At 39.7% G+C, this 24,660-nt stretch overlaps 1 protein-coding gene across 2 annotated transcripts in view; it reads left to right on the top strand.

Moving 5' to 3' along the window:
• Positions 1–24,660, top strand: part of PDCD6IP (programmed cell death 6 interacting protein) — an 83,494-nt gene that overhangs the window by 7,637 nt on the left and 51,197 nt on the right. For both annotated transcript variants that reach the window (XM_047741397.1, XM_047741404.1), the window contains exons 2-5: positions 14,569–14,623; positions 16,496–16,565; positions 20,357–20,484; positions 24,170–24,323. In XM_047741397.1, coding sequence (XP_047597353.1) covers positions 14,569–14,623; positions 16,496–16,565; positions 20,357–20,484; positions 24,170–24,323 — 407 coding nt within the window. The remainder of the gene's footprint in view (positions 1–14,568; positions 14,624–16,495; positions 16,566–20,356; positions 20,485–24,169; positions 24,324–24,660) is intronic.

The raw sequence follows: 24,660 nt of genomic DNA, 5'->3' as shown, positions 1-24,660 counted from the left end.
TGTTTCTTGAGATTAGGAGTCTCTTATGGTTTGTCTCCCTCCTGATCCCATCTTGTTTCATTTTTTTCCCTCCCTACCCTCCATGACCCCCCACCCTGCCTCTCAGATTCCTCATATCAGAGAGATCATATGATAATTCTTTCTCTGATTGACTTATTTCGCTTAGCATGATACCCTCTAGTTCCATCCATGTCATTGCTAGTGGCAAGATTTCTTTTCTTTTGATTGCTGCATAGTATTCCATTGTATATATATATGCTGCTGCTTCTTTATCCATTCATCTGTTGATGGACATGTAGGTTCTTTCCATAGTTTTGCTGTTGTGGACATTGCTTCTATAAACATTCAGGTGCACATGCCCCTTTGGATCCCTACATTTGTATTGTTAGGGTAGATACCCAGTATGTGATTGTTGGGTTGTAGGATAGCTTGAATAGGCAATTTTTTTTTTAAAGGTATTTTTTATTTATTTGACACAGAGAGAGAGGTCACAAGTAGGCAGAGAGGCAGGCAGAGAGAGAGGGGGAAGCAGGCTCCCTGCTGAGCAGAGAGCCCGATGTGGGGCTCGATCCCAGGACCCTGGGATCATGACCTGAGCCGAAGGCAGAGGCTTTAACCCACTGAGCCACCCAGGTGCCCCTTGAATAGGCAATTTTAAGGAAGATTTAAAATCTGATTTGTTTTTCTGTGTTTTGACTTCCTTTTTTTTTTTTTGAAGAGTTTATTTATTTATTTGACAGAGATCACAAGTAGGCAGAGAGGCAGGCAGAGAGGTGGGGGGGAAGCAGGCTCCCTGCTGAGCAGAGCCTGACATGGGCTCCATCCCAGGACCCTGAGATCATGACTTGAGCTGAAAGCAGAGGCTTAACCCACTGAGCCACTCAGGCACTCCTGTATTTTGACTTCTAATGTTTAGTAAATCAAAAAGCTTGTTAGGACTGTCTTCATTCTGTGTAACCTTAAGGGAGAATCCTTTGCCCACAGGATGTTTAAGGCCACACAGTGGACTTTGTGATAGGATTAGACTAAGATCCTGACCTCTTGACTCCCTGATTATTTACTTTCTACTGTATTCTGCTGCAAAATGCTTCATTAATGATTCTTCATGTGATAAAATTGGGTGAAGAAGTGTAAAAATAAGGTTGCAGAAGGATCTGTTAACTCTGACCAATAAGTGGTCCAGCTCTTTGGATTCTCTTGTTTCTCTCTGGTGGGTGGTCAGGAGTTGCACAGCCCTAAGTAGTGACTAGAGCTGTATAGGTCATGTAAATTTGCATTACAGTGTCGCTTTGGCTAGTGTGGCTTGGTTGTTCTCAATCTCCACATCTTCCCTCAAACTTTAAAACTAGAATTTCTTTCCCTCTCTCTCTCTTTTTGTTTTTAAAGACTCATTTATTTATTTTAGGGGGAGGTGGAGAGAGAGAGAGAAAACAGGCAACAGGTGCATGCGCATGAGTCAGGAAAGGGGGAGAGGGAGACACTACAAGCAAGCAGAATCTCTGCAGGGAGCCTAACATGGGGCTTGATCCCATCACCCATGAGATCATAGCCTGGGCCCAAACCAAGAATTGTATGCTCACTGACAGAGCCGCCTAGGTGCCCTTAAAACTAGAACCTCTTGGGGGCACCTGGGTGGCTCAGTGGGTTAAGCTTCTGCCTTCGGCTCAGGTCATGATCTCAGGGTCCTGGGATCGAGCCCTGCATTGGGTTCTCTGCTCCACAGAGAGCCTGCTTCCCCCCACCCCCTTTGCCTGCCTCTCTGCCTACTTGTGATCTCTGTCAAATAAATAAAATCTTAAAAAAAAAAAAAAACCAAAAACTAGAACTTCCTTCTTTTTTATTTTTTTTAAAAACTTTAGAAGAGGGGTGTCTGGGTGGCTCAGGGGGTTAAGCCTTTGCCTTCGGCTCAGGTCATGATCTTGGGGTCCTGGGATCAAGTGCCACATCGGGCTCTCTGCTCGGCGAGGGGTCTGCTTCCTCCTCTCTCTCTGCCTGCCTCTCGACTACTTGTGATCTCTCTTTGCCAAATAAATAAAATTAAAAAAAAATTTTAGAAGAAAGCTTTATCTTTTTTTTTTTTTTTTTTTTAATATGACGTTTATTTATTGGTCAGAGAGAGAGAGAGTGCAGGGGCTCATAACCAGGGGGAGTGGCAGGCAGAGGGAAAAGCAGGCTACCTGCTGAGCAGGGAGCCTGATTCGGGGCTCGATCCCAGGACCACAGGATCATGACCTGAGCCGAAGGCAGATGCTTAACTGACTGAGCTATGCAGGTGTACCTAAAACTAGAATTTCTGATGGGAATTTGTCCTATAACTGTCTTTTGGTCTTTTGTATATTCAAAGAAATGAATTCATTTCCTAGGGTTCTTTTTTTTTTTTTCTCCCCCCTGTGAGCTTTTAAAAATTGACCTATTGAATATTTGCTCTAAGGTGGCTGAGGTTTATAAAATTATTGGAGAACATAAAAGGCCTTTCTGGATAGTTGCAAAATAATCTGTAGCTACCATTTATGTCAAATGTACTATATGTCAATACTATTTTAAGTATTTAGTATGTATCATCTTTTTCCTCATGCTTAAATTAATGAGCTATCAACTCACATTAGGAAGGGTTTAGAGAAGTTATTCATAACTTTCATACAGTCACACAGCTTTGAATTGGTGGAGTTGAGATTCAAACTCAGGGTTGTCTGACTTGCAAGCCTGAGCTATTGCCTGCTGTGACATTATACCTCTTAAGCATGATTAGGGTTTTATAATTGATTAAAAAATTACTTATTTCTAAAATATTAAAGTACATACAGATTCTCTGTAGTAGTATTTATCATAATCATAATGCACTTTTTATTTATTTATTTTTTGCCAACTCTGGTATAGGACACTGGCTTTCCTTCTTCCTACTTGTGGAAAACTTGCAGTCCTGGTCTACTTTGTTAAAGGTGTAGCCTAAGCTAGAATCTGCGGATCTAGTAAATCATATTTATTTATTTATTTATTTACTCACTTATTTATTTATTTTTAAAAGATTTTATTTATTTATTTGACAGAGAGAGACGCAGTGAGAGAGGGAACACAAACAGGGGGAGTGGGAGAGGGAGAAGCAGGCTTCTTGCCGAGCAGGGAGCCCGATGTGGGGCTCGATCCCAGGATCCTGGGATCATGACCTGAGCCAAGGGCAGACACTTAAGGACTGAATCACTCCGGCGTCCTTAGTAAATCATATTTAAATGACAGAGAGGTGCGTAGATTCTCTTGTTTCTGCTCCTGTTCCCTCTTTAGGAATTTTGAGACCTGAGATTTAAGCTGAATTACCAGGGGTCGTATGATGAAAATATATCAAAGGAGTAATTGGTGCTGTAGGAACAGCATTTTAACTGGAGTTAGCAATGGCTCCTTTCCTTAAAAAGCATTATTTCGTCTCTCTTGGAGTTTACTTCATGTGAATCAGATATTGTTGATTTCCAATGACTGCCGTCCCATAGTACCTTTTTTTTTTTTTTAAGATTTTATTTATTTATTTGACAGACAGCGATCACAAGTAGGCAGAGAGGCAGGCAGAGAGAGGAGGAAGCAGGCTCCCCACGGAGCAGAGAGCCCGATGCAGGGCTCGATCCCAGAACCCTGGGATCATGACCTGGGCTGAAGGCAGAGGCTTTAAACCACTGAGCCACCCAGGCACCCCTGCTGTCCTATAGTACTTACTTTAAATTACATAACCTCTCCTGAGACAGCTGTTTTTAAGGATTCCATCATAAAGCTTCTAGTCAATTAAATATAGGCTACAAATGCACTGTTTCCCCATACAAGTTGTTTTGAGAGTTGACCCCAAAAACTTTGAATAGAGTAGGTGTAAAAAATTTAAGACATTCTGTTTAGCCTTTCTTTTTTCTTTCTTTCTTTCTTTCTTTTCTTTTTTTTTTTTTTTGGTCCTGGTCCATTTGCAGAGGAAGTAGCTTCATCTCCTACTACTTCCTTTCGAGCAGAAGTCAACAAACTAAGGCCTGCCCAGCTGCCTATTTTTATGTTTTCCATAGCCACCACTCTAGTTGGTTAGGGCTCTGAGCCTTGGAGACCTCGCTGGACTGTTCCCTCTGTCCCATTGTCCCCTTTATTCCCTGCACCTGCCTCCCTGTCCATTGGCTGCACCTTGCTGCTGCCCAGGGTTTGCTCTGGTGCCACCTACACTTGGCAGCGAATGTAGAATCTCAGACTGGGGATTGGTGACTCAGCAAATTGCCTTGTCTCCAGCAGCTGAGCCCGCTGCCCAAATTGAGATGGCTGGGCTCTCTGGGAGAAGAGAAGGGCGTCCTGGAATTTAGGCGTCACTGGGGCAGAGAATGAAGCTGATTGTGTTCAGTACTATCCTACCTCCCTCCCTACCCCCACCAGCCCCCCAGTGGTGCCCTCTCCACGGAACTGGATACTCTTCCTTTGGAAATGGCTCCAGCTAATGACAGTTGTACCTAGTGTGCCCACCATCTGAGATGGCCTGACTTAGGTAAAAAGGATATAGGTTAGGCAGGATTTTTTTTCTTGTTATATAAGGACCAACATGTTATCCTTGATTTTCTGCCTTTTGCTTGGTAAAGCCTACAATAGCCATTCTCAGAAAGAGTTTGTAAATCCCTACCTATAGCCATATGAGCCTTCTTGCTGTGCCATGAACACCCTTAGGCACGCAGTTGCCTTCTGTTGCCTCAGGTCCTTGGTACTTGGTATTCTGTCCTTATGGTCATGTTCTTTAGTAGGATCTGTTCATTATCAAAACAAGAGAATCTTGGGTTTATTTTTCAGAGATTAAAAAAAAGTTACTTTTAAAAAACTTTGCATTTTACTGATTTATTTGTTTGGGGTAGTAGTAAAATAGTGAACAAACAGACCCAGTCTCTGCTTTCAGGGAGCTTAGAACCTTTTAAGAGAAAAGACGTTAAACATAATTCTACAACTAAATGTATTACAAACTGTGGTAAGTTCTGTGAAGGAAGAGTTCAGAGGCCTAAGAGATTATAAAGGAAGAGGGGAACTAATTTTATTTTTAATTTTTTTAAAGATTTATTTATTTGTCTGACACAGAGAGAGATCACAGGTAGGCAGAGAAAGAGGATGAAGCAGGCTCCCTGCTGAGCAGAGAGCCTGATGTGGGGCTGGATCCCAGGACCCTGGGATCATGACCTGAGGGGAAGGCAGAGGCTTAACCCTCTGAGCCACTCAGGCTCCCTGGGAACTAATTTTAAGTAGGAGTTAGATCGACTGCCTGTATGAAATCTTTTTTTTTTTCTCTGTATATTTTTGAAGATTTTATGTTACTTATTTTAAAAAGATTTTATTCATTTATTTGACAGAGACAGCAAGAGAGGACAGCAAGCAGGGGAGTGGGAGAGGGAGAAGCAGGCTTCCTGCTGAGCAGGGGGCCTGATGTTGGGCTCGATCCCAGGACCCTGGGATCGTGACCTGAGCCAAAGGCACACATTTAATGACTGAGCCACCCAGGCACCCCAATTTCTTAAGATTTTATTTATTTGAGAGTGAGAGTGAGTGAGCAGTGAGGGAAGGGGCAGTGGGAGAGAATCTTTTAAGCAAGCTCCCCGCTGAGCCGGGAGCCCAGTGCAGGTCTTAAATCCATGAACCATGAGATCGTGACCTGAGCTGAAACTAAGAGTTGGAGGCTTAACCGACTGAGCCACCCAGGCACCCCTGCCCTTAACACTTTTGCCACCAAAGTGGAACACCCTGATCCTCGCTACCATTATCTTCTGACTGGATTACAGTAATAGCTTCCTGACTGGTTTCTTTATGGCTCTTGCACAACTGCAAGTCAGTTTTCCACACAGCAGCCATGGATGGTGACTCTGTGAAAAGGGGTTAGCTCATGTTACTCTTTTGTCCAAATTCTCTGATGGGTCCCCTTCCTATTTTATATAGTAGAGGCCAGAAGTCTTACAGTTGTATTCAAGGCATCATTACTTCTTTGATTTCATCTCCTACTGTTTTCTCCTGTGCTTTCTTCTGTGACCTTATTGGCCTTCTTGCCATGGCAGCGTATTTTCAGGCATACTCTTGTCCCAGCTTTTTGGCACTTGATCTTCCCTTGACTGGTAATGCTTTTATCTCACTTATTTGCTTGCCTCATCACATCACCTCCTTCTTGCCTTCTCCGTTATTCATGATGTTTTAAATTATTGAAATTTTTACTTCTATATATAGTCAAGTGACCACATATAGTGACTTAAGACTAATGTCTTCTCACATCACCCTGTATAACATTTTGTCCTTCTTACTTATTTATTTATTAAAAAAATTTTTTTTAAAGGTTTTTTATTTATATATTGGACAGAGAGAGAGATCACAAGTGGGCAGAGCAGCAGGCAGAGAGAGAGAAGGAAGCCGATTCCCCACTGAGCAGAGAGCTGGATGTGCCGCTGGATCCCAGGACCCTGAGATCATGACCTGAGCTGAAGGCAGAGGCTTAACCCACTGAGCCACTCAGTCACCTCTATTTTAAAGATTTTGTTTACTTATTTGACAGAGAGACCGTGAGAGAGGAAATACAAGCAGGAGAAGTGAAAGAGGGAGAAGCAGGCTTTCCACTGATCAGGGACTTGGATTCATATAGGTGTTGGTCTCAGGACCCTGGGATCATGACGTGAGGCACAGGCATACGCTTAATGGACTGAGCCACCTGGGTACCCCTTTGCTATATTTTTACTTAGCTTTCTTGTCTTTCCCTCTAAAAGTAAGCTTTACAGGGGCTCAAAATTTTAAATGTTTATTTACTGCTGAATTTCTATGTCTTAGAACTGTGTTTGGCATATAGGAAATTCTTAGTATGTATTTGTTGAATGGATGAGTGAATGAGGGAAGACTTTTTTTTTCTTTTTCAAAGATTTATCATTTGCCAGAGAGGGTGTGTGAGTTGGGTGGGGGAGGGGCAGAGGGAAGAAATCTCAGATCTCAAGCAGTCTCCCTGCTGGGCAGGGAGCCCCAAGCATAGCTTGATCTCATGACCCTGAGATCAAGACCTGAGCTGAAATCAAGAATTGGACTCTTAATTGACTCAGCCACTCAGATGCTCTGAGGGAAGACTTTTTGATGACATAATCAGCTTGGACAAGAAAAGTAGGGAGTTATAATGGGAAAGTTCCCAGAGAAAAAAAATTTCCAGAGGAAAATAAAAGTGAAGTCCCTAAGCTTAGGGGAAAGCATAGACTAATGACTAAAGTGTGTAGTCCATATTCTCAGATGAGGCTGGAGAGTTGAATGATGGTTAGATAATGCCAGACCTTGTCAAAAATTTTGTATGTAATTTTGAGTATAATAGGAATCCATTAAAGGGTTTAAGTGTTTAATACTTCAGAGTTCAGGGGTGCCTGTAGCTCAGTCAGTTACACGTCAGCCTTTGGTTCAGGTCAGGATCTCAGAGTTCTGGGATCAAGCCCCACATTGGGCTGCTTACTCAGTGAGAAGTCTGCTTCTCCCTGTCCCTCTGCTCTTTCCTCCACTTGTCTCCCTGGCTTTCTCTCTGTGTGTCAAATAAATAAAATTAAAAAAAAAAAAAACACAAAACTTCAGAGTTCATTTTTTTTTCAGAGTTCATTTTTTAAGTATAAGAATACTCTACTGTATAACCACAGTACAACTTTCAAAATCAGGAAGTTAACATTGATTTAATATTACCATTTAATCCATTAAACACATTCAGATTTTGCCAGTTCCCCCGATAATGCTGTTGGACAGAGTCATGTACAGATTAGGGATCTAATCCAGGATTCTGCGTTGCATTTGGTTGGCTCTTTTTTTGTCCTTCGGTCTGGAATAGTTCTTTTGTTTCTCCTTGTTTTTCACAACCTCGACATTTTTATTTATTTATTTATTTATTTATTTATTTATAAAAGATTTTATTTATTTATTTGACAGATCACAAGCAGGAAGAGAGAGGAGAGAGCAGGCTCCCCGCTGAGCAGAGAGCCGGATGCGGGGCTGGATCCCAGGACTCTGGGATCATGACCTGAGCGGAAGGCAGAGTCTTTAACCCACTGAGCCACCCAGGCACCCCCAACCTTGACATTTTTAAAGGGTATTGGCTAGTTTCTTCATAGACTGTCCCTCAGTTAGGGTTTGTCTTATATTTTCTTGTGATTTATGCATTTTTGGCCCCCTCCAACCCGCGTGTCAGGAAGAACTTGAAGTTGATTTGTCCTGGGCTGTTAATGTTTAACTTTTATTACTTCGTAGATGACATCTGCTAGTTTTCTTGACCTGACAGTTAATGAGTATGTTGAACTAATTAATTAGTAAGTACTTTGTAGGGAGATACTTTGAATCTTTATAATGCCCTGTTTCCATCAAACTTCTTTGTGTTAGCACCCATTGATGTATCTTACCTGAAATAGATATTATACTCAGAAAGGTGTCAAATGCTTTTTCTAACTCTTTCTTATATTCTCGTGTTGTTAGTTGGCATTGTACAGCAAGGTGGTGCTTTCTCTGTTTACCTATTTATTTGTTTTATTTCCTTCAGATTGGCGTTCTTACTTTTCCTCAGTGGATTGTGATTTGTTATTTTGTTTGAAACTTTTTGGACTTCGCTAGCAGGAGCCCCTTAAAAGCTAGTTCTTGTGTCTTTGACATGTTCTCATTTTTTGAGTACTTTTTTTTTTTTTTTTTAGATTTTATTTATTTATTTGACAGAGAGAGAGGTCACAAGTAGGCGGGGGGGGGGGTGCGGGTGGGGGGAAGCAGGCTCCCTGCTGAGCAGAGAGCCTGATGCGGGGCTCGATCCCGGAACTCTAAGATCGTGACCTGAGCTGAAGGCAGAGTCTTAACCCACTGAGCCACCCAGGCGCACCCCATGAGTACTTCTTTGACTGTCTGACATAGCAGGATGTTTTAGGCTTGAATCTTGAATTTTCTTGGTCTCAGCCATGGAGTCTGCCATTTCTGGGAGTGTTGGCTTCTAAAGCAGAGCATTACTCATGGGGGCTCTGGGTATGCTTATTGCTACTGAGGTGTTACTGCTTCTAGGCGCTCTCGGTATGTACACTTAGGAAATCACTCACACACATTTATACCTGTTTTTGTATTTCTCCACTATATTAAAAAATAAGTTAATACTGATACCTCCAGTTCCAAGCAGAAGCCACAGAATTTATTCTAGCCATCTTTCTTCCTGTATTTGTAACTCCTTTGTCTGATTGTTTAGAAGCTTAGCCTACATTATCTTCAGTGTATTTACTTAAGTGCTTAATACTTCCTGTTTGTAATCAAACTCAGGGCTGTGTCAGAGAAAATATTTGGTCTCAGATGTTTTGCCTCTCTCCCTGAAAAATTTGCCTCAGAAACAGTTACTGGAATGATAACCCTGATGAAGGAGGGTGGAGGGAGGAGATAATAAGGGAAGGAGGAAAGATTACGGCCAGTTAGAAGGCTTGGCCTTGGATACTCCCAACCCTCCTTGCTAGCTCAAAGGTCAGCCTGGTGAGGGAGAAGAATGCTTTGTGTTTGATGATTGTTCTAGTTGCTGTGTGGAGAATAGGTTGAAAAGAATGAGGAAGGGGCATCTGGGTGACTCAGTTGTATAAGTGTCTGCCTTGGGCTTAGATCATGATCCTGGGGTCTTGGGATCAAGCCCTGATTGGGCTCCCTGGTCAGCGGGGAGTCTGCTTCTCTCTTTCCCTCTGCTCATGGGCTGCCCCCCACCCCAGAGAGAGAGTGTACATGTGTACATGCACATGTACACGCACACGTTTTTTTTTTCTCTCTCTCTCTCTCTCTCTCAAATAAATAAAATCTTAAAAAAAAGAGAAAGGACTCAAGGAGACAGGGAGGTTGGCTAGGTGATTTTTTCATTAGTCTAAAGGGAGGGTAGAAATTTTTTTTTTTAAAGATTTTATTTACTTATTTATTTGACATGGGGAGAGAGAGAGAGAGACAGACAGACAGACATGAGAGGGAACACAAACAGGGGGAAGTGGGGGAGGGAGAAGCAGGCTTCCCACCGAGCAGGGAACCTGATATGGGGCTTAATCCCAAGACCTTGGGATCATGACTTGAGTGGAAGGCAGATGCTTAACAGCTTAGCCACCCTAGATGTTTTTTTTGTTTTTGTTTTCTTTTTTTGTTTAAAGATTTTATTTATTTGAGAGAGACTAACAGAGTGAGTGTGAGCAGGGGGAGGGGCAAAAGGAAAGGGAGAAGCAGTCTCCCTATTGAGCATGGAGCCCTGTGGGGCTCCATCCCAGGACCCTGAGATCATGACCTGAGCTGAAGGCAGACACCTAACTGACTGAGCCATCCAGACATCCCATTAAATTTTAATTCCAGTATAGTTAACATAGTGTTAGTTTCAAGGGTACAGTATAGTGATTCAGCATTTCTGTAGATTACTCAGTGCTCATCAAGGTAAGTGTAGTCTTAATGGGGAAAAACTTAGAGTATTTTTCCTCTAAGGTCAGGAATATGACAAGGATGGCCACTCTGACCACGTTTATTCAGCATAGTACAGGGAGTCCTAGCCACAGCAGTCTACAACAAAAGGATATAGGCATCCAAATTAGTAAGTAAGAAGTAACATGATACCATATATAGAAAACCTGGAAGACTCCATCAAAAAACTGTTCAGAGGGGCACCTGGGTGGCTCAGCGGGTTAAGCCTCTGCCTTCGGCTCAGGTCATGGTCTCAGGGTCCTGGGATCGAGCCACATCGGGCTCTCTGCTCAGCAGGGAGCCTGCTTCTCCCTCTTTCTCTGCCTGCCTCTCTGCCTACTTGTGATCTCTCTCTCTCTGTCAAATAAATAAATAAAATCTTTAAAAAAAATGTTTAGAACTGATAAATTCAGTAAAGTCACAGGATACAAAATTAGTGTACAGAAATCTGTTGCATTTTTATGCACCAATATTGAGCACAGGCAGCAGGAAGAGAAATTAAGAAAACAATCCCATTTACATTTGCACCAAAAATAATAATATACCTAGGAATAAACCTAACCAAAGAGGTGCACGCCCTGTAGTGAGAAAACTAATGAAAGAAACTGAAGATGACACAAAGAAATGGGAACAAAATTCCATGTTCACGGATTGGAAGAACAAATATTGTTAAAATGTCTATACTACCCAAAGCAATCCACTCATTTATTGTAATACCTACCAAAATACTAACAGCAGTTTTCACAGAACTAGAACAATCTCTCTCTTTTTTTCCCAAAGATTTTTATTTGAGAGAGAGAGAGAGAGAGTGCGCACACGTGCACCCGCGAGCATGATAGGGGAGAGGTCAGAGGGAGAAGCAGACTCCCCATCGAGCAGGGAACCCAAAGTGGAACTTGATGCCAGGACTCTAGGATCATGACATGAGCCGAAGGCAGTTGCCCAACCAACTGAGCCACCCAGGCGCCTCTAGAACAAACAATAATTTGTGTGGCACTGCTAAAGTCTGCAAATAGCCAAAGCAATCTGGAAAAAGCAAAGCTGCAAGCATCACAATTCTGGACTTAAATTATATTATAAAGGTGTAATAATCAAAACAGTATGGTACTGGCACAAAAAAGATACATAGATCAATAGAACAGAATAGAAAATCCAGAAATGAACCCACAGTTTTATGGTCAATTCCTCTTCGACAAAGCAGGAAAGAATATCCAGTGGGAAAAAGTCTCTTCAACAAATGGTGTTGGGAAAACTGGACCACTTTCTTACACCATACACAAAAATAAAATGGATTAATTGGGGGTGCCTGGGTGGCGAAGTTGGTTGAGCATCTGACTCTTGGTTTCAGTTTGGTGGTGATCTTGGGGTTTTGTGGTAGAGCCTTGTGTTGGGCTCTGTGCTCAGCTTGGAGTCTACTTGGGATTCTCTCTTCCCCTGCCCCTCCCCTGCACATGTGGGCGCTGTCTCTCTCTAAAATGGATAAATAAATCTTAAAAAAAAAATAGATTAAGGACCTAAGTGTGGATGTGAAACCAAAAAATCCTGGAAGAGAGCACAGGCAGTAACTTTTCTGACATTAGCCATAGAAACTTTTTGTAGATGGGTCTCCTGAGGCAAGGGAAGCAAATGCAGAAATAAATGATTGGGACTACATCAGAATAAAACATTCTGCACAGTGAAGGAAACAGTCAATAAAACTAAACAATAATCAATGGAATGGGAGAAGATACTTGCAGATGGCATATCCAGTGAAGGGTTAGTATGCAAAATGTATAAAGAATTTTTAAAATCTTAACACCCCCAAAACAGTCCAGTTAAAAAATGGCAGAGGATGTGGTGGCCAACAAGCATGTGAAGAGATACTCAGCATCACACATCATCAAGGAAATATAAATAAAAACTATGAGTGCTGCCTGGGTGTTTCTGTCGGTTAAACATCCCACTCTTGATTTTGGCTCAGGTCATGATCTTGGGGTCCTGGGATCAAGCCCTGCGATTGGCTCCCTGCTCAGTGGGAAGTTTGCTTTTCTCCTTCTCCCTCTGACCCTCCCCCTGCTTGTGCTTGTACATGTGCTCGCTCTCTCTCTCAAACCATCTTTTTTTTTCTTCTTTTAAAGATTTTTTAAATTTATTTGACAGAGAGAAAGATAATGAGAAAGGGGGTAGTGGGAGAGGGAGAAGCAGGCCCCTCGCCGAGCAGGGAGTCTGATGTAGGGCTTGATCACAGGACCCTGGGATCATGATCTGAGCCAAAGGTGGACACTTAATGACCGATCCACTCAGGTGCCCCTCAAACAATAAATCTTTAAAAAGAAAAACTATCATGAGATACCAACTCACACCTGTTAGAATGGCTAAAATAAGAAACACAAGAAACAGGTGTTGGTGAGGAGGAAGAGGAATCATTGTATACTCTTGGTGCAAACTGGTACAGCCACTGTGGAAGACAGGGTGGAGGTTCCTCAAAAAATTAAAAATAGGGGTGCCTGGGTGACTCAGTAGGTTAAGCTCTCCACTCTTGGTTTCGGCTTAAGTCGTGATCTCAGGGTCATGAGATCAGGACTCTTATTGGGCTCTGTACTGGGCATGGAGCCTACTTAAGATTCCCTCACTCCCCCTATGCTTTTTCCCCTTTGCTAAAAAAAAAAAAAAATTAAGAATAGATCTGTCATATGATGCGGTAATTCCACTACTGAGTATTTACCCAAAGAATCTGAAAACATTAATTTGAGTAGGTATATGCACTCCTATGTTTATTTAAACATTATGCAAAATAGCCAAATTATGGAAGCAGCCCAACTGATCAATGATAGATGATGGATAAAGAAGATAATGGTGTGTATACACACACACACAGGAATATTGCTCAGCCATAAAAAAGAATGAGATCTTGCCTTTTGCAACAACATGGATGTAGAGAGTATAATAGTAAGCAAAATAAGTCAGACAAACGCAAATACCATGAGATTTCACTTGTATGTGGAATTTGAGAAACATTAAATGAACAAAGAAAAAAACAAGCAAAAAAGCAGACTCTTAACTATAGACAATTCCGTACATCAGCCTGTGTTCATCACAAGTGTACTCCTTAATCCCCATCACCTTTGTGACCTGTCCCCCACTATCCTCCACTAAGAAAGTGATCCAGTTTCGTTCTTTTTGCATAGTTTGCAAAACCGTTCAGTTTTCCCGACATCATTTGTTGAAGAAATTGTCTTTTTTCTTTCTTTCTTTTTTTTTAAAAGAATTTATTTATTTGAGATAGAAAGCAATTAAGAGTGAGTACAAGTAGGGGGAGGGGCAGACGGAGAGGGAGGAACAGGGAGCCTGATGCAGGGCTGATCCCAACACCCCAGGATCATACCTGAGCCAAAGGCAGACACTTGACTGACTGAGCCACCCAGGTATCCCAGAAATTGTCTTTTTTCCATTGGATGTTCTTACCTCCATTGTTGAAGATTACCTGACCAATATAATCATGGGATTATTTCTGGGGAGGGTAGAAGCTTTGGTGAACTGTTGTGACAGTGGTGGAGAGGGACAGAAGTGGATATAACCAAAGCATATCTGAAAGTTAGTAAACCTGTTTTTAAATAGCAGTTTACTAACAAGTTAGCCACGTGGGTGGCTCAGTTGGGCATCTGACTGTTAATTTGGCTTGGGTCATGATGTCAGGGTCACAGAATCAGGCCCATCTTTGGGTTCTGGGCTCAGTGAGGAGTCTGCTTCCCCCACCCTGCCCCCCTGCTCACATGCACTCTCTGGAATAAATAAATGTTTAAAAAAATATATCATTTTGCCGGATATGTTAATTTACCCAATGGATATAAATAGTTACCTTAATAAGAAATAGTATTTTAAGAAATATAGTGGTCTTGGGCAGATGTTAGTTTGCTTTTAGTCATTAATACTTAAGTATTTTTCTTTGGTGGTGAGTATGTGTCTTTTGTACAGTTTTTTTTATTGCATGCATTTTAGATTCTGTTTATGCATTGAAAGGTTGTGTTTATTAACTTTAAAATGACTAAATTTGATTTGTGGGCCACTCAAAGCATGAATAAGTTTTGTGTACTCTTAAACCAGTTGTATATACATAAATGTATATAATATTTAGCTCTGGTAATTATAAGTTTTCTTGTTTTTTAGGTATTATGATCAGATTTGTTCCATTGAACCCAAATTCCCATTCTCTGAAAATCAAGTAAGTCATTAATTTTAATTTGTTTTAAAGTTGTATAATGTAAACTTTCTTCCCACACATGGTATCACTTTACTATTTTTATGTTTTTATGATAACTTTTGGTACAAATTAGAAGCTTATAAGCCCATCTCATAAAAATTGGATGTCTTTTTGAAGAATGTCTTGGAATTCTGTTGCTGTCTGTGCTTAGTTACTTCTGGGTTTATGTGGAACATTGGGCTGCATTTTTTTCCCCCTACATTTTATATCAGTATGATCTGTTGACTGATTAACATAATCTGTGAGGTCCTTCTCTTTGGCTTTTACAGAATTAAGAAGGAAACTATAATTGAGGAAGTATTAGTCTCAGTTTATGTGTTTTAAAATTTGACACATATAGTTGCATATGAAGTTGCAAGTGCTGGTATGATTAGGTGTTACACTATAAGAATGTCTGCTTTCTCTTAAAGACTAGATATTGGAAATGCTGAGAGACTTGTTAAATGAGATTTTAGTTTGTGTGACATTTCTAAGTTTTAAAATAATGTAGTTTATGAACAATACTTTAAATAATCTTGTACTGATGTTTTACAGGTGACATAATATGTTGAAATTTGCTTTAAAATACTCAAGGAAAGAAGTGTATGTTTAGGGGTTGGAGGTGGGGCAGGGAAAGTAGGGGTAGGTGAACCAAGAAGGACAAATGGCTAAAACTGGTGATGGCTATGTGGGGTTCATTATGTTATTCTCTCTGGTTTTGTATATATAGAAAATTTCTCTTAATTCTGAGTTGCAAAATTTTTGTATGGGATTCTAATACATGATTTAAAAGAAAGATGGTAAGTTCTTTTTAAACTTTATGTATGGAATATTTTAGAAGCAGGGTGAGATGTAGGTTTTTTTTTTTCTTTAGATTTTATTTATTTATTTGACAGACAGAGATCACAAGTAGGCAGAGAGGCAGGCAGAGAGAGAGGAGAAAGCAGGTTCCCTGCTGAGCATAGAGCCCGATGTGGGGCTCGATCCCAGGACCCTGGGATCATGACCTGAGCCGAAGGCAGAGGCTTTAACCCGCTGAGCCACCCAGGTGCCCCTGTAGTTTTTTTTTTTTTTTTTTTTATTAAGTGAACTTTTTATTGATGTATTGCATACATATGTGTCATGTGTATAGCTTGAAATTTTTTTTTTTTTAAGATTTTATTTATTTATTTCACTGAGAGACACACAGTAAAAGAGGGAACACAAGCAGGGGGAGTGGGAGAGGGAGAAGCAGGCTTCCCTTCCACTGAGCAGGGAGCCTGATGTGGGGGCTCCATCCCAGGACCCTGGGATCATGACCTGAGCCAAAGGCAGCCACTTAACGACTGAGCCACCCAGGCGTCCCTATAACTTGAATCTTTACAAAGTGAATATACATATGAACACAACCCAAATCAAAAAATAACATATTATCTCATCTCATTACCCCAATAGTAACTCCTCTCCTACTTTGTCATCATAGAATCGTTTTTAATTTTATTTTCTTGGAAACCTATATAGTACTTTGTTGCCTTTGCTTCTCTTGGCTTATTTGACAGTTATTTAAGTGCCTGTTCTATTCAAGCCATTCTATGTTGTAAAGATGAGTAAGATAGTGTTTTCTGGAGAGGATAATATATGTATAATTACTGAGGCAGAATGACCATTGGAAATATCTTAGTGCCAGTATTTTACTTTAAAAAAAGAAAATTTTGTGGTCCAGGAAAAGGGAAGGGAGTTAGTTGACTAGAGAGGATAATGTTTTGACAAGCTTTGGTCCTTTTCCTCATTGTGGATTTTCCTTCAAAAGAGACCTAATATTTTATAAGATCCAAGAAAGTAGGATAATTTTCTGTTTTCTCTCTTTCTATCAAGATCTGCTTGACATTTACCTGGAAGGATGCTTTTGATAAAGGTTCGCTTTTTGGAGGATCTGTAAAATTGGGTATGTAATTATTTTAATAAAAATGATAATAAACTAGGTCTAAACACTTTGTATTATTTTAGGTTTTTAAAATTGCTCTCCTAACAACTCTTTGTAAATAATAAAAACTTTTACATTTTATTTTCTTTTTAACTTCAAATTTTAATGTAATTTCCAAATATTTATAGAGAGCCTATACCTTGCCAGGCACTGTCCTAGTTATAAAAATGTATTTTGTCTGACTAGGATGACAGCTGATCATTCTAAAATACAGTGGATAGTATATGAGTATATGAAGTAAGTTGTGGGAGCAAAAATGAAGAAGACGTGAATTCTGCTTGTTGAAAGAAAGCTGTGTTCAAATTAGGCTGTGAAGGGTGAATTTGGTTTTCTCACCTAAAAAATAACATTACAGGTTGAACATTAGAACAAAAGGTCATTTTTTTGATAAGTGGGGAATAAATAGTACTGTGAAATACTATTTATCTCATTGGGTTCTTGCATGGATTAAATGAGTGAATATATGTGAAGTCGTTAAAAGAGTATGCAATAAATATTAGCTGCAATGAACAATAGTAATATGTTTTGTTATAAATGATTACATGTAATGTATTATTTATATTATGTATGCATTATAGAGTATATGTTATATATAATAACATACAGTAGAAATTATATGTAATACATATTAATATAATTATTGTTAAGGCTTGAAACCATAGGTTGAATTGAGGATTATGGAGGGCGAAGACATTGGAAAGTAGATTATAAACAGTTGAAAATATACTCTGAATTTGTATTCTTCTCTCTTACATATTAATAACTAACATTTATTGAGTATTTATTACACCTAGGCCCTGTGCAGGGGCTTCACACATACTATCTTACTGAATTCCCCAGAAGCCCAATGAAGAAAGGCACTGTTTTTTTTTTTTTTCAAAAAACATTTTTTATAAAACACATAATGTATTTGTTTCGGAGGTACAAGTATGTGATTCATTAGTTTTACACAGTTCACAGTTCTTACTGTAGCACATACCCTCCCCAATGTCCATCACCTAGCCACCCCATCCCTCCCACCCCCCTCCGCCCCAGCAGCCCTCAGTTTGTTTCCTGAGGGTCTCTTATGGTTTGTCTTCCTCTCTGGTTTCATATTATTTCATTTAAGAAAGGCACTATTATTACTAGTTGGACACACTGGTTTAGAAAGATTAAGTGACTTTCTGAGGTTATAAGGCAAGGATTTAATGAAGTGGGATGTGATTCCTGAAAGTCTAACTCTAGAGACTAAAGGAGATATGATAGATCAGTGAAGAGACTGGTGAAGGTTGGTGAGATTAGACAGGGTGGTATATGTGGGTCAGAAGAGGAGGAGTGGGTGTGAGTGACATTTCAGAGTTGAAACTAACTGGATATGCTGACTTTCTCAGAAAAGAGTAGTAGTTGAGGGTTGACTCTCAGATTTATAACTTGGTTTGACTTGTTGGATATTTATTCCTTAAGATAGGTAAGTTGAGTTTGACTATTCTGTGTTACGTCTGGGTAGACATTTTTCTTTGGCATTTGGGAACTGGACTTAAAACTCAGATGTGGTAGAGACATTGAATTGAAAACAGTTATCATTAAATGATAAATCTGTCTCTTCTGGTAGTGTGTAGATTGGGAAAAGTGTGAAAGAGGTAGGGATTGTAACATTTAAGGATAACAGGGGAAGAGGTTCCTGGGAATGAGGATGGACAAAGCCTTCAAATCTCAGAGGAACAAGGGGAAAATAGAGACATGGAATTGAGTGCCAGGAGAATTTCACAGGTCGTGTCCAGTAGTTTCTGAGCCTGGCTACAATAGAATTACCTGGGGAAAATGTGAAAGGTACAGATGTAAAGATATAGAATGCCAGATGTGATAGGGTAGGAGGAATTTTCAGGGTGGGCCACTGAAATTAGTATCTTTGAAGATACTTCCAGGTAACTCTAATATTCATTCAGATTGGAATGTCACTGACAGAGTGGTTGTGGCAGAGGTCAAGTCATGTAAAGTTGTGGAGAAGTTGCTGGGTTCGGCAATGAAAGAAGTTTCTCTGAGGGGATGCTGAAGAAGCCATATTGCATCCGGTTGAAGTGTGGACCAGAAGTGAGGAAATGAAAACAGCAAATATGAATTGCTTATTTCAGAAAATTTGCAGTAATGATTTAAGGACAAGGGAGCATTATGCTGAGAGGGAGACCAGGTCAAGAAAAAGGATTTTTAATGCCAAATTGATAGGCTGAAAAGGAGTTGATGGTGAGATAGATTAAGTGACGAACCAAGTTGCTGGAAGAAGTGGGAAGCAAAAAGCTTAGCGTAAATAAAGCAGGAGGTAGTTCATGAAGGCACGTCCAGTAGCAAATACTGGGAATTAGGTGTCCTTCAGTAATGTCTTGCTTAAATAAAGCATGGCCTACCCACTCATTAGAATATTGTGTAATTTTAGGATGCTAAGAATAAGAGTGCAAGTATATTTTGTTCACATGTAAAGCTTTATTCTATTTCTCAGTGCATATCAAAGTTACGTTTATACTATGTTAGTCTGTTAAGTATGCAATAGGATTATATCTGAAAAACAGTGTATATAACTTAATTTAAAACTTTGTTGCTAAAAAATGTTAATCATCACCTGAACTTTCAGTGACTTGTAATCACTGATCACAGATCACCCTAATAAATATAATTATAATCATGGTGAAAAAATTTGAAATATTGTGAGGATTATCAAAATGTGACACAGAGCTACAAAACGAGCAAATGCTGTTGGAAAAATGGCACTGATAGACATGCTTGATGCCACTAACTAACTCTCAGTTTGTAGAAGAAATGCAGTTATCTGCAAAGCCCAATAAAGTGAAGCACGATAAAATGAGGTATGCCTGTAAGTTTGTCTTTTTGTGATCTGCGTATTTCACTTAATGTTCTCAAGGTTCACCCACTATGTAGCATGTGATGGCATTTCCTTCATTTTTAAGGCTGAATGATACTCCATTGTCTGTACATACCACATTTTGTTTACCTGTTTGTCCATCAGTGGACACTTCAGGTTTCTTCTACCTTTTGATTATGATCATGGGTGTATAGATATCTTTTTGTGACTGCTCTCAGTTCTTTGGGTATATACCCAGAAGTGGAATTTTTGGATCATATGGGAATTTTATTTCTAATGTTTTGAGAAACTGCCATATTGTTTTCCATAGCAGCTGCAGTGTTTTACATTCCCACCAGTAGTGCACAGCAGTTCCAATTTTTCCGTATGTCTGCCAACAATTGTTATTTTTTATTGTTGCTGTTCTTGATAGTAGCTATCCCAGTGGATGTGAAGTGTGTAGTTTCTTGAGCAGAATTGCATTTTAACCACATTATCTGCTAGCCTTCTGAGAGATGTATTGGCATAAGGGAGTGAGGCTTGGAGGTGCTTGAATTGGGTTAGGTTTGTGGTAGTGAAGAACTGGCTTGAATGCGGTGAGAAGATACAATTTTGAGAGCGGTGAAGAGAAAATGGAAATAATTTACTTGGATTTAAGTGAGAAATGACTTCATTTGGAACCTCACAACATTTTGGACATAAAGGGAAGGAAACAATAATTCATTGATCTTTTGAATTTTAGATGATAGGAGTATTGCTGTGGAAATAAATGCCTGGCAGGACAGCATTAGAAATATGGGCACTATTTTGGGTGAGAAAAAAGGTTTGGAAACTTGTTTTTGTGAGAGTCAATATCTGAAACATTCATTTTTTTTTTAGAAAAGTAAATGAAAAATTTTTCCTTCTTAATTTTTTACAGCTCTTGCAAGCTTAGGATATGAAAAGAGCTGTGTGTTGTTCAACTGTGCAGCCCTAGCTAGCCAGATTGCAGCAGAACAGAACCTGGATAATGATGAAGGATTGAAAATTGCTGCTAAGCATTATCAGGTATGCAGAAAAGTAACCATATAATGGTTAACGCTCTGTTGTATTAAATTGGAAATAATCTGTATTGAGGTTTATAGATGTTTCTTTATACTTTTCTTGAAAAGTAATGTACTTTTTAATGAGTTACTGAATACTTTTGAATTTTGATAAACGTCATACCTATAGACCAGCTCTGTTTTCTTCACCATTATATACCCAGCACCTAGCACAGTGCCTGGCACATAAGAAAGGCTCAATAAATGTTGGGAGAACAAATGATTGGATGTTTTAGGTGAAGTTCTTGGTAAATCCCTTTCAAATAATTGATCTCATTTAAACATTTTGTACAGTTGAACCTTGAAAGCATGGGGATTGGGGTACTGACCCCCTGCACAGTCAAAAAATACACTGTAATAACTTTTGACTCCCCTAGACCATAGCTGCTCATAGCCTACTGTTGACCAGAAGCCTTACCCATAAAATGAACAATTAACACACATTTTGTATGTTACATGTATTTTATATTGTACTCTTAAAGTAAGCTAGAGAAAAGAAAGCGTTATTAAGAACTACATAAGAGGGGCGCCTGGGTGGCTCAGTGGGTTAAAGCCTCTGCCTTCGGCTCAGGTCATGATCTCAGAGTCCTGGGATCGAGCCCCACATCGGGCTCTCTGCTCAGCAGGGAGCCTGCTTCTCCTCTCTCTCTGCCTGCCTCTCTGCCTACTTGTATCTCTGTCTGTCAAATAAATAAATGAAATCCTTAAAAAAATTAAAAAAAAAAAAAGAACTACATAAGAGAGAGGTGCCTGGGTGGCTCAGTGGGTTGAAGCCTCTGCCTTCAGCTCAGGTCATGATCCCAGGGTTCTGGGATTGAGCCCCGAGTCGGGCTTTCTGCTCAGCAGGGAGCCTGCTTTCCCCTCTCTCTCTCTGCCTGCCTCTCTGCCTACTTGTGATCTCTGTCTGTCAAATAAATAAATAAAATCTTTAAAACAAATAAAACAAAAACACATTACTTAAATCCAAATTAAAAAAAAACTACATAAGAGAAAATATATTTATAGTACCATAGTACCGTATAGTACCATACTGTATTTATTGAAAAAAAAAAAAATCCTTGCATATGTGCACCTGTGTAGTTCAAACCTCTGTTGTTCAAGGGTCAGGTGTACATTATTTTAATATATTTTTTTCTTAGAGTGAGACACGTATAAAATTTCACCATTGTCAAAAAAGTTAAGACCTAAGAAAATTTTAACTCTGAGAAACAAAGAGGTCATATTTAAATGTGGTCAGATATGTAATGTTCTTAAGTTGGCTAAATTTAGATTTTAGATATTATCATTTACTAATATGGCATATTTGTGGCAGTGTATTAACTTTTATTTTTGTTTTTATTTAAAGAACGAATTGCTGCTGAGTGATATCATGTATAATTACATTCTCATGTTTTATATTATGTTGTTATTTACAAAGTGTACTCATGCACATTATTTTACTCTCATATAAGCCTTGTAATGCATGTTACATAATGTCATTCTCATTTTATATGCAAGGAGACTAAAAGGTCAGAGTGTTAATAACTGGTCCACTGGGGTTTCAGGTGTTCTGATTCCAAATTCTATGGAATTCCAAACGGTGCTTCTAGTGTCTTCTTTGGCTCTGGAATTTGCTTGTCCTAGAGGTTGAGTCTGATTTTTTTCCTGATATTTAAGTTTATGAGTGAGGTGAGGAATGCTCTTTTAAAAGTGAGAGGGGGGTGCCTAGGTGGCTCAGTTGTTGGGTGTCTGTCTTTGGCTTGAGTCATGGTCCCAGGGTCCTGGGATCGAGCCCCACCTCAGGCTCCCTGCTCTGAGGAGGCCTGCTTCATCCTCTCCCACTCCCCTGCTTGTGTTCCCTCTCTCACTGTGTCTCTCTCTGCTAAATAAATAAATAAAATCTTAAAAAAATAAAAAAGTGAGATGAAAGCACATTTTAAGCAAACAAGGTGCTCCAAATTATGGCTTGCCCTGTAGTTTTGAATGGGCATGGATGACAAATATGATGCGCATCCCTTTTCTTTTTGAGGCTATAGAGGGCCAATATTTTAAAATGTGAAAATGGGGGCGCCTGGGTGCCTCAATGGGTTAAAGCCTCTGCCTTTGGCTCGGGTCATGATCCCAGGGTCCTGGGATAGAGCCCCGCATTGGGCTCTCTGCTCGGTGGAGGGCCTGCTTCCTCCTCTCTCTGCCTGCCTCTCTGCCTACTTGTGATCTCTCTCTGTCAAATGAATAAATAAAATCTTAAAAAAAATAAAACGTGAAAATGAAGTAAACTTAATTATTTACTTTTCTATTAACTGTAACTCAGTTAATCGGCATGTGATATCTTAGAGGGTGTTCTTCCCATCCAAGTACTAGCCAGGCCTGACCCTGCTTGGCTTCCGAGATCGGACGAGATCGGGCGCGTTCAGGGTGGTATGGTGGTAGACTTAGAGGGCATTCTTAATTACTGAGAACATTACATCCTGTGAGTCACTTCTGTGATTCACAGTAGGTCACCTAGTGTGATGGAAAGGGAGGGGTGATATTGGTAAGAAGACCTAGATCCTAAGCGGGTCTATGCTCTTTGCCACCAAGAAGCTGTGTGCGCTTGGTTGTGTTCTTTAATAACCTCTGTGGGCCTTCATTTCCAGGATTGGTGAGAGAGACTGGATTCTTTGTTGTTCTAGTCTGTGATTCTCTTAGTTTGTTGAGCAAGGTCAGGTCATAGCCTCTTGCACATGCTCTAGTTTTATACTTCTGACTGCAGAAAACATGATTTTCACTTTCAGTACAGTTAACCTTGAATTATCTCTGCAGAGCATCTCTCTATAATCCACAACACCTTTAATTACTTACTTAATTTATTTTTAAAGATTTCATTTATTTGAGAGAGAGAATGATAGAGCATGAGCAGGGTGGAGGGGCAGAGGGAGAGGGAGAACCAGACTCCCTGCTGAGCAGGGAGCCTGACACTACTGATGTGGTGGACTCAATCCCAGGACCCTGGGATCATGACCTGAGCCAAAGGCAGGTGCTTAGCCAACTGAGCCACCCAGGCGCCCCCCACAACACCTTTTAAACCCAGACTGATGTTTTTCTTTTTCCCAGGATCATTTGTTTCATAAAAGCAGTTATTTTTGTGTTAACTTCAGCAAAATATAATCAGGAATAAAAAATCTGATGGGGAACATTTCACCAGGGACCTTTGAAAGCCAAATAGAAATCATTAACAGTGGATAATAATGCTGTTCTTCAGAGGAGTAGGCACCTGTACTATTTGAGGTTTTCCCTAAGTATGGCATGTTTAATTACTTGACAGATGGATTTGTTTGGGATCAAAGTAAAATCATTTTAGTACTAAATGCATTTTAATAATGTTTTATCCCTGCCTCTATTCTTATGTTAGTCTTGAGGAAGTATATCTAAAAATAAGTTTAACCAATTTGTCCTCTAAAGATACTGTATTTTTTGCTGCAGTGTACTTTTAATCTTTGTTAAATCTTTTGTTAACTGTATAGCATTGTTGTCTGTAGGTCAGTTGTTTTTAGATTTGTAACAAGATAAAAATTTTAAAATAGTAACTGTTCAACTAAATTAACATTTGAGATGATTTGTGTGTAATAGAAAATTAAGTCTTGGCTGGGTTTCTGTAGATTTCAAAGAAATTCTTTTTTTCCTCCCTGTAGTTTGCTAGTGGTGCCTTTTTACATATTAAAGAGACAGTTTTATCTGCCTTAAATCGAGAGCCTACTGTGGACATATCTCCAGATACTGTTGGGACCCTCAGTCTTATTATGTTGGCACAGGCCCAAGAAGTATTTTTTTTAAAAGCCACAAGAGGTAATTTTAATTTTTCCTCCATTTTGTTGCATGTGAAAAGAAGTGATAAGCTTTTAAAATAGGAAGGTGATTAGAATATAATATGCTCAGTGTAGAGCTTTCCTCTTTGAACTTATTAACACATGGGTTATTGAAAATTTTCAACTTTCTTTTTCTGAAATTAAAGTGGTACAAATGAACATTTATGAATGTAGGCTATGTTTGAAGCATTTTATGAAATAGATAGCTATTATCTTAAAATACTAAACTCTAGAATAGTATTTGTGTAGGTTTGTAGTGGGTCAAAAATTTATTCATTCAGCATATATTTATTGGGTACCTACTGTGTGCCAGTCAC

Source organism: Lutra lutra, chromosome 1 (genome assembly GCF_902655055.1).
Source record: "Lutra lutra chromosome 1, mLutLut1.2, whole genome shotgun sequence".
Taxonomy (NCBI): Eukaryota; Metazoa; Chordata; class Mammalia; order Carnivora; family Mustelidae; genus Lutra; species Lutra lutra.
The sequence above is the reverse complement of the archived record's forward strand: the minus strand, read 5'-3'. Positions and strand labels throughout refer to the sequence as shown.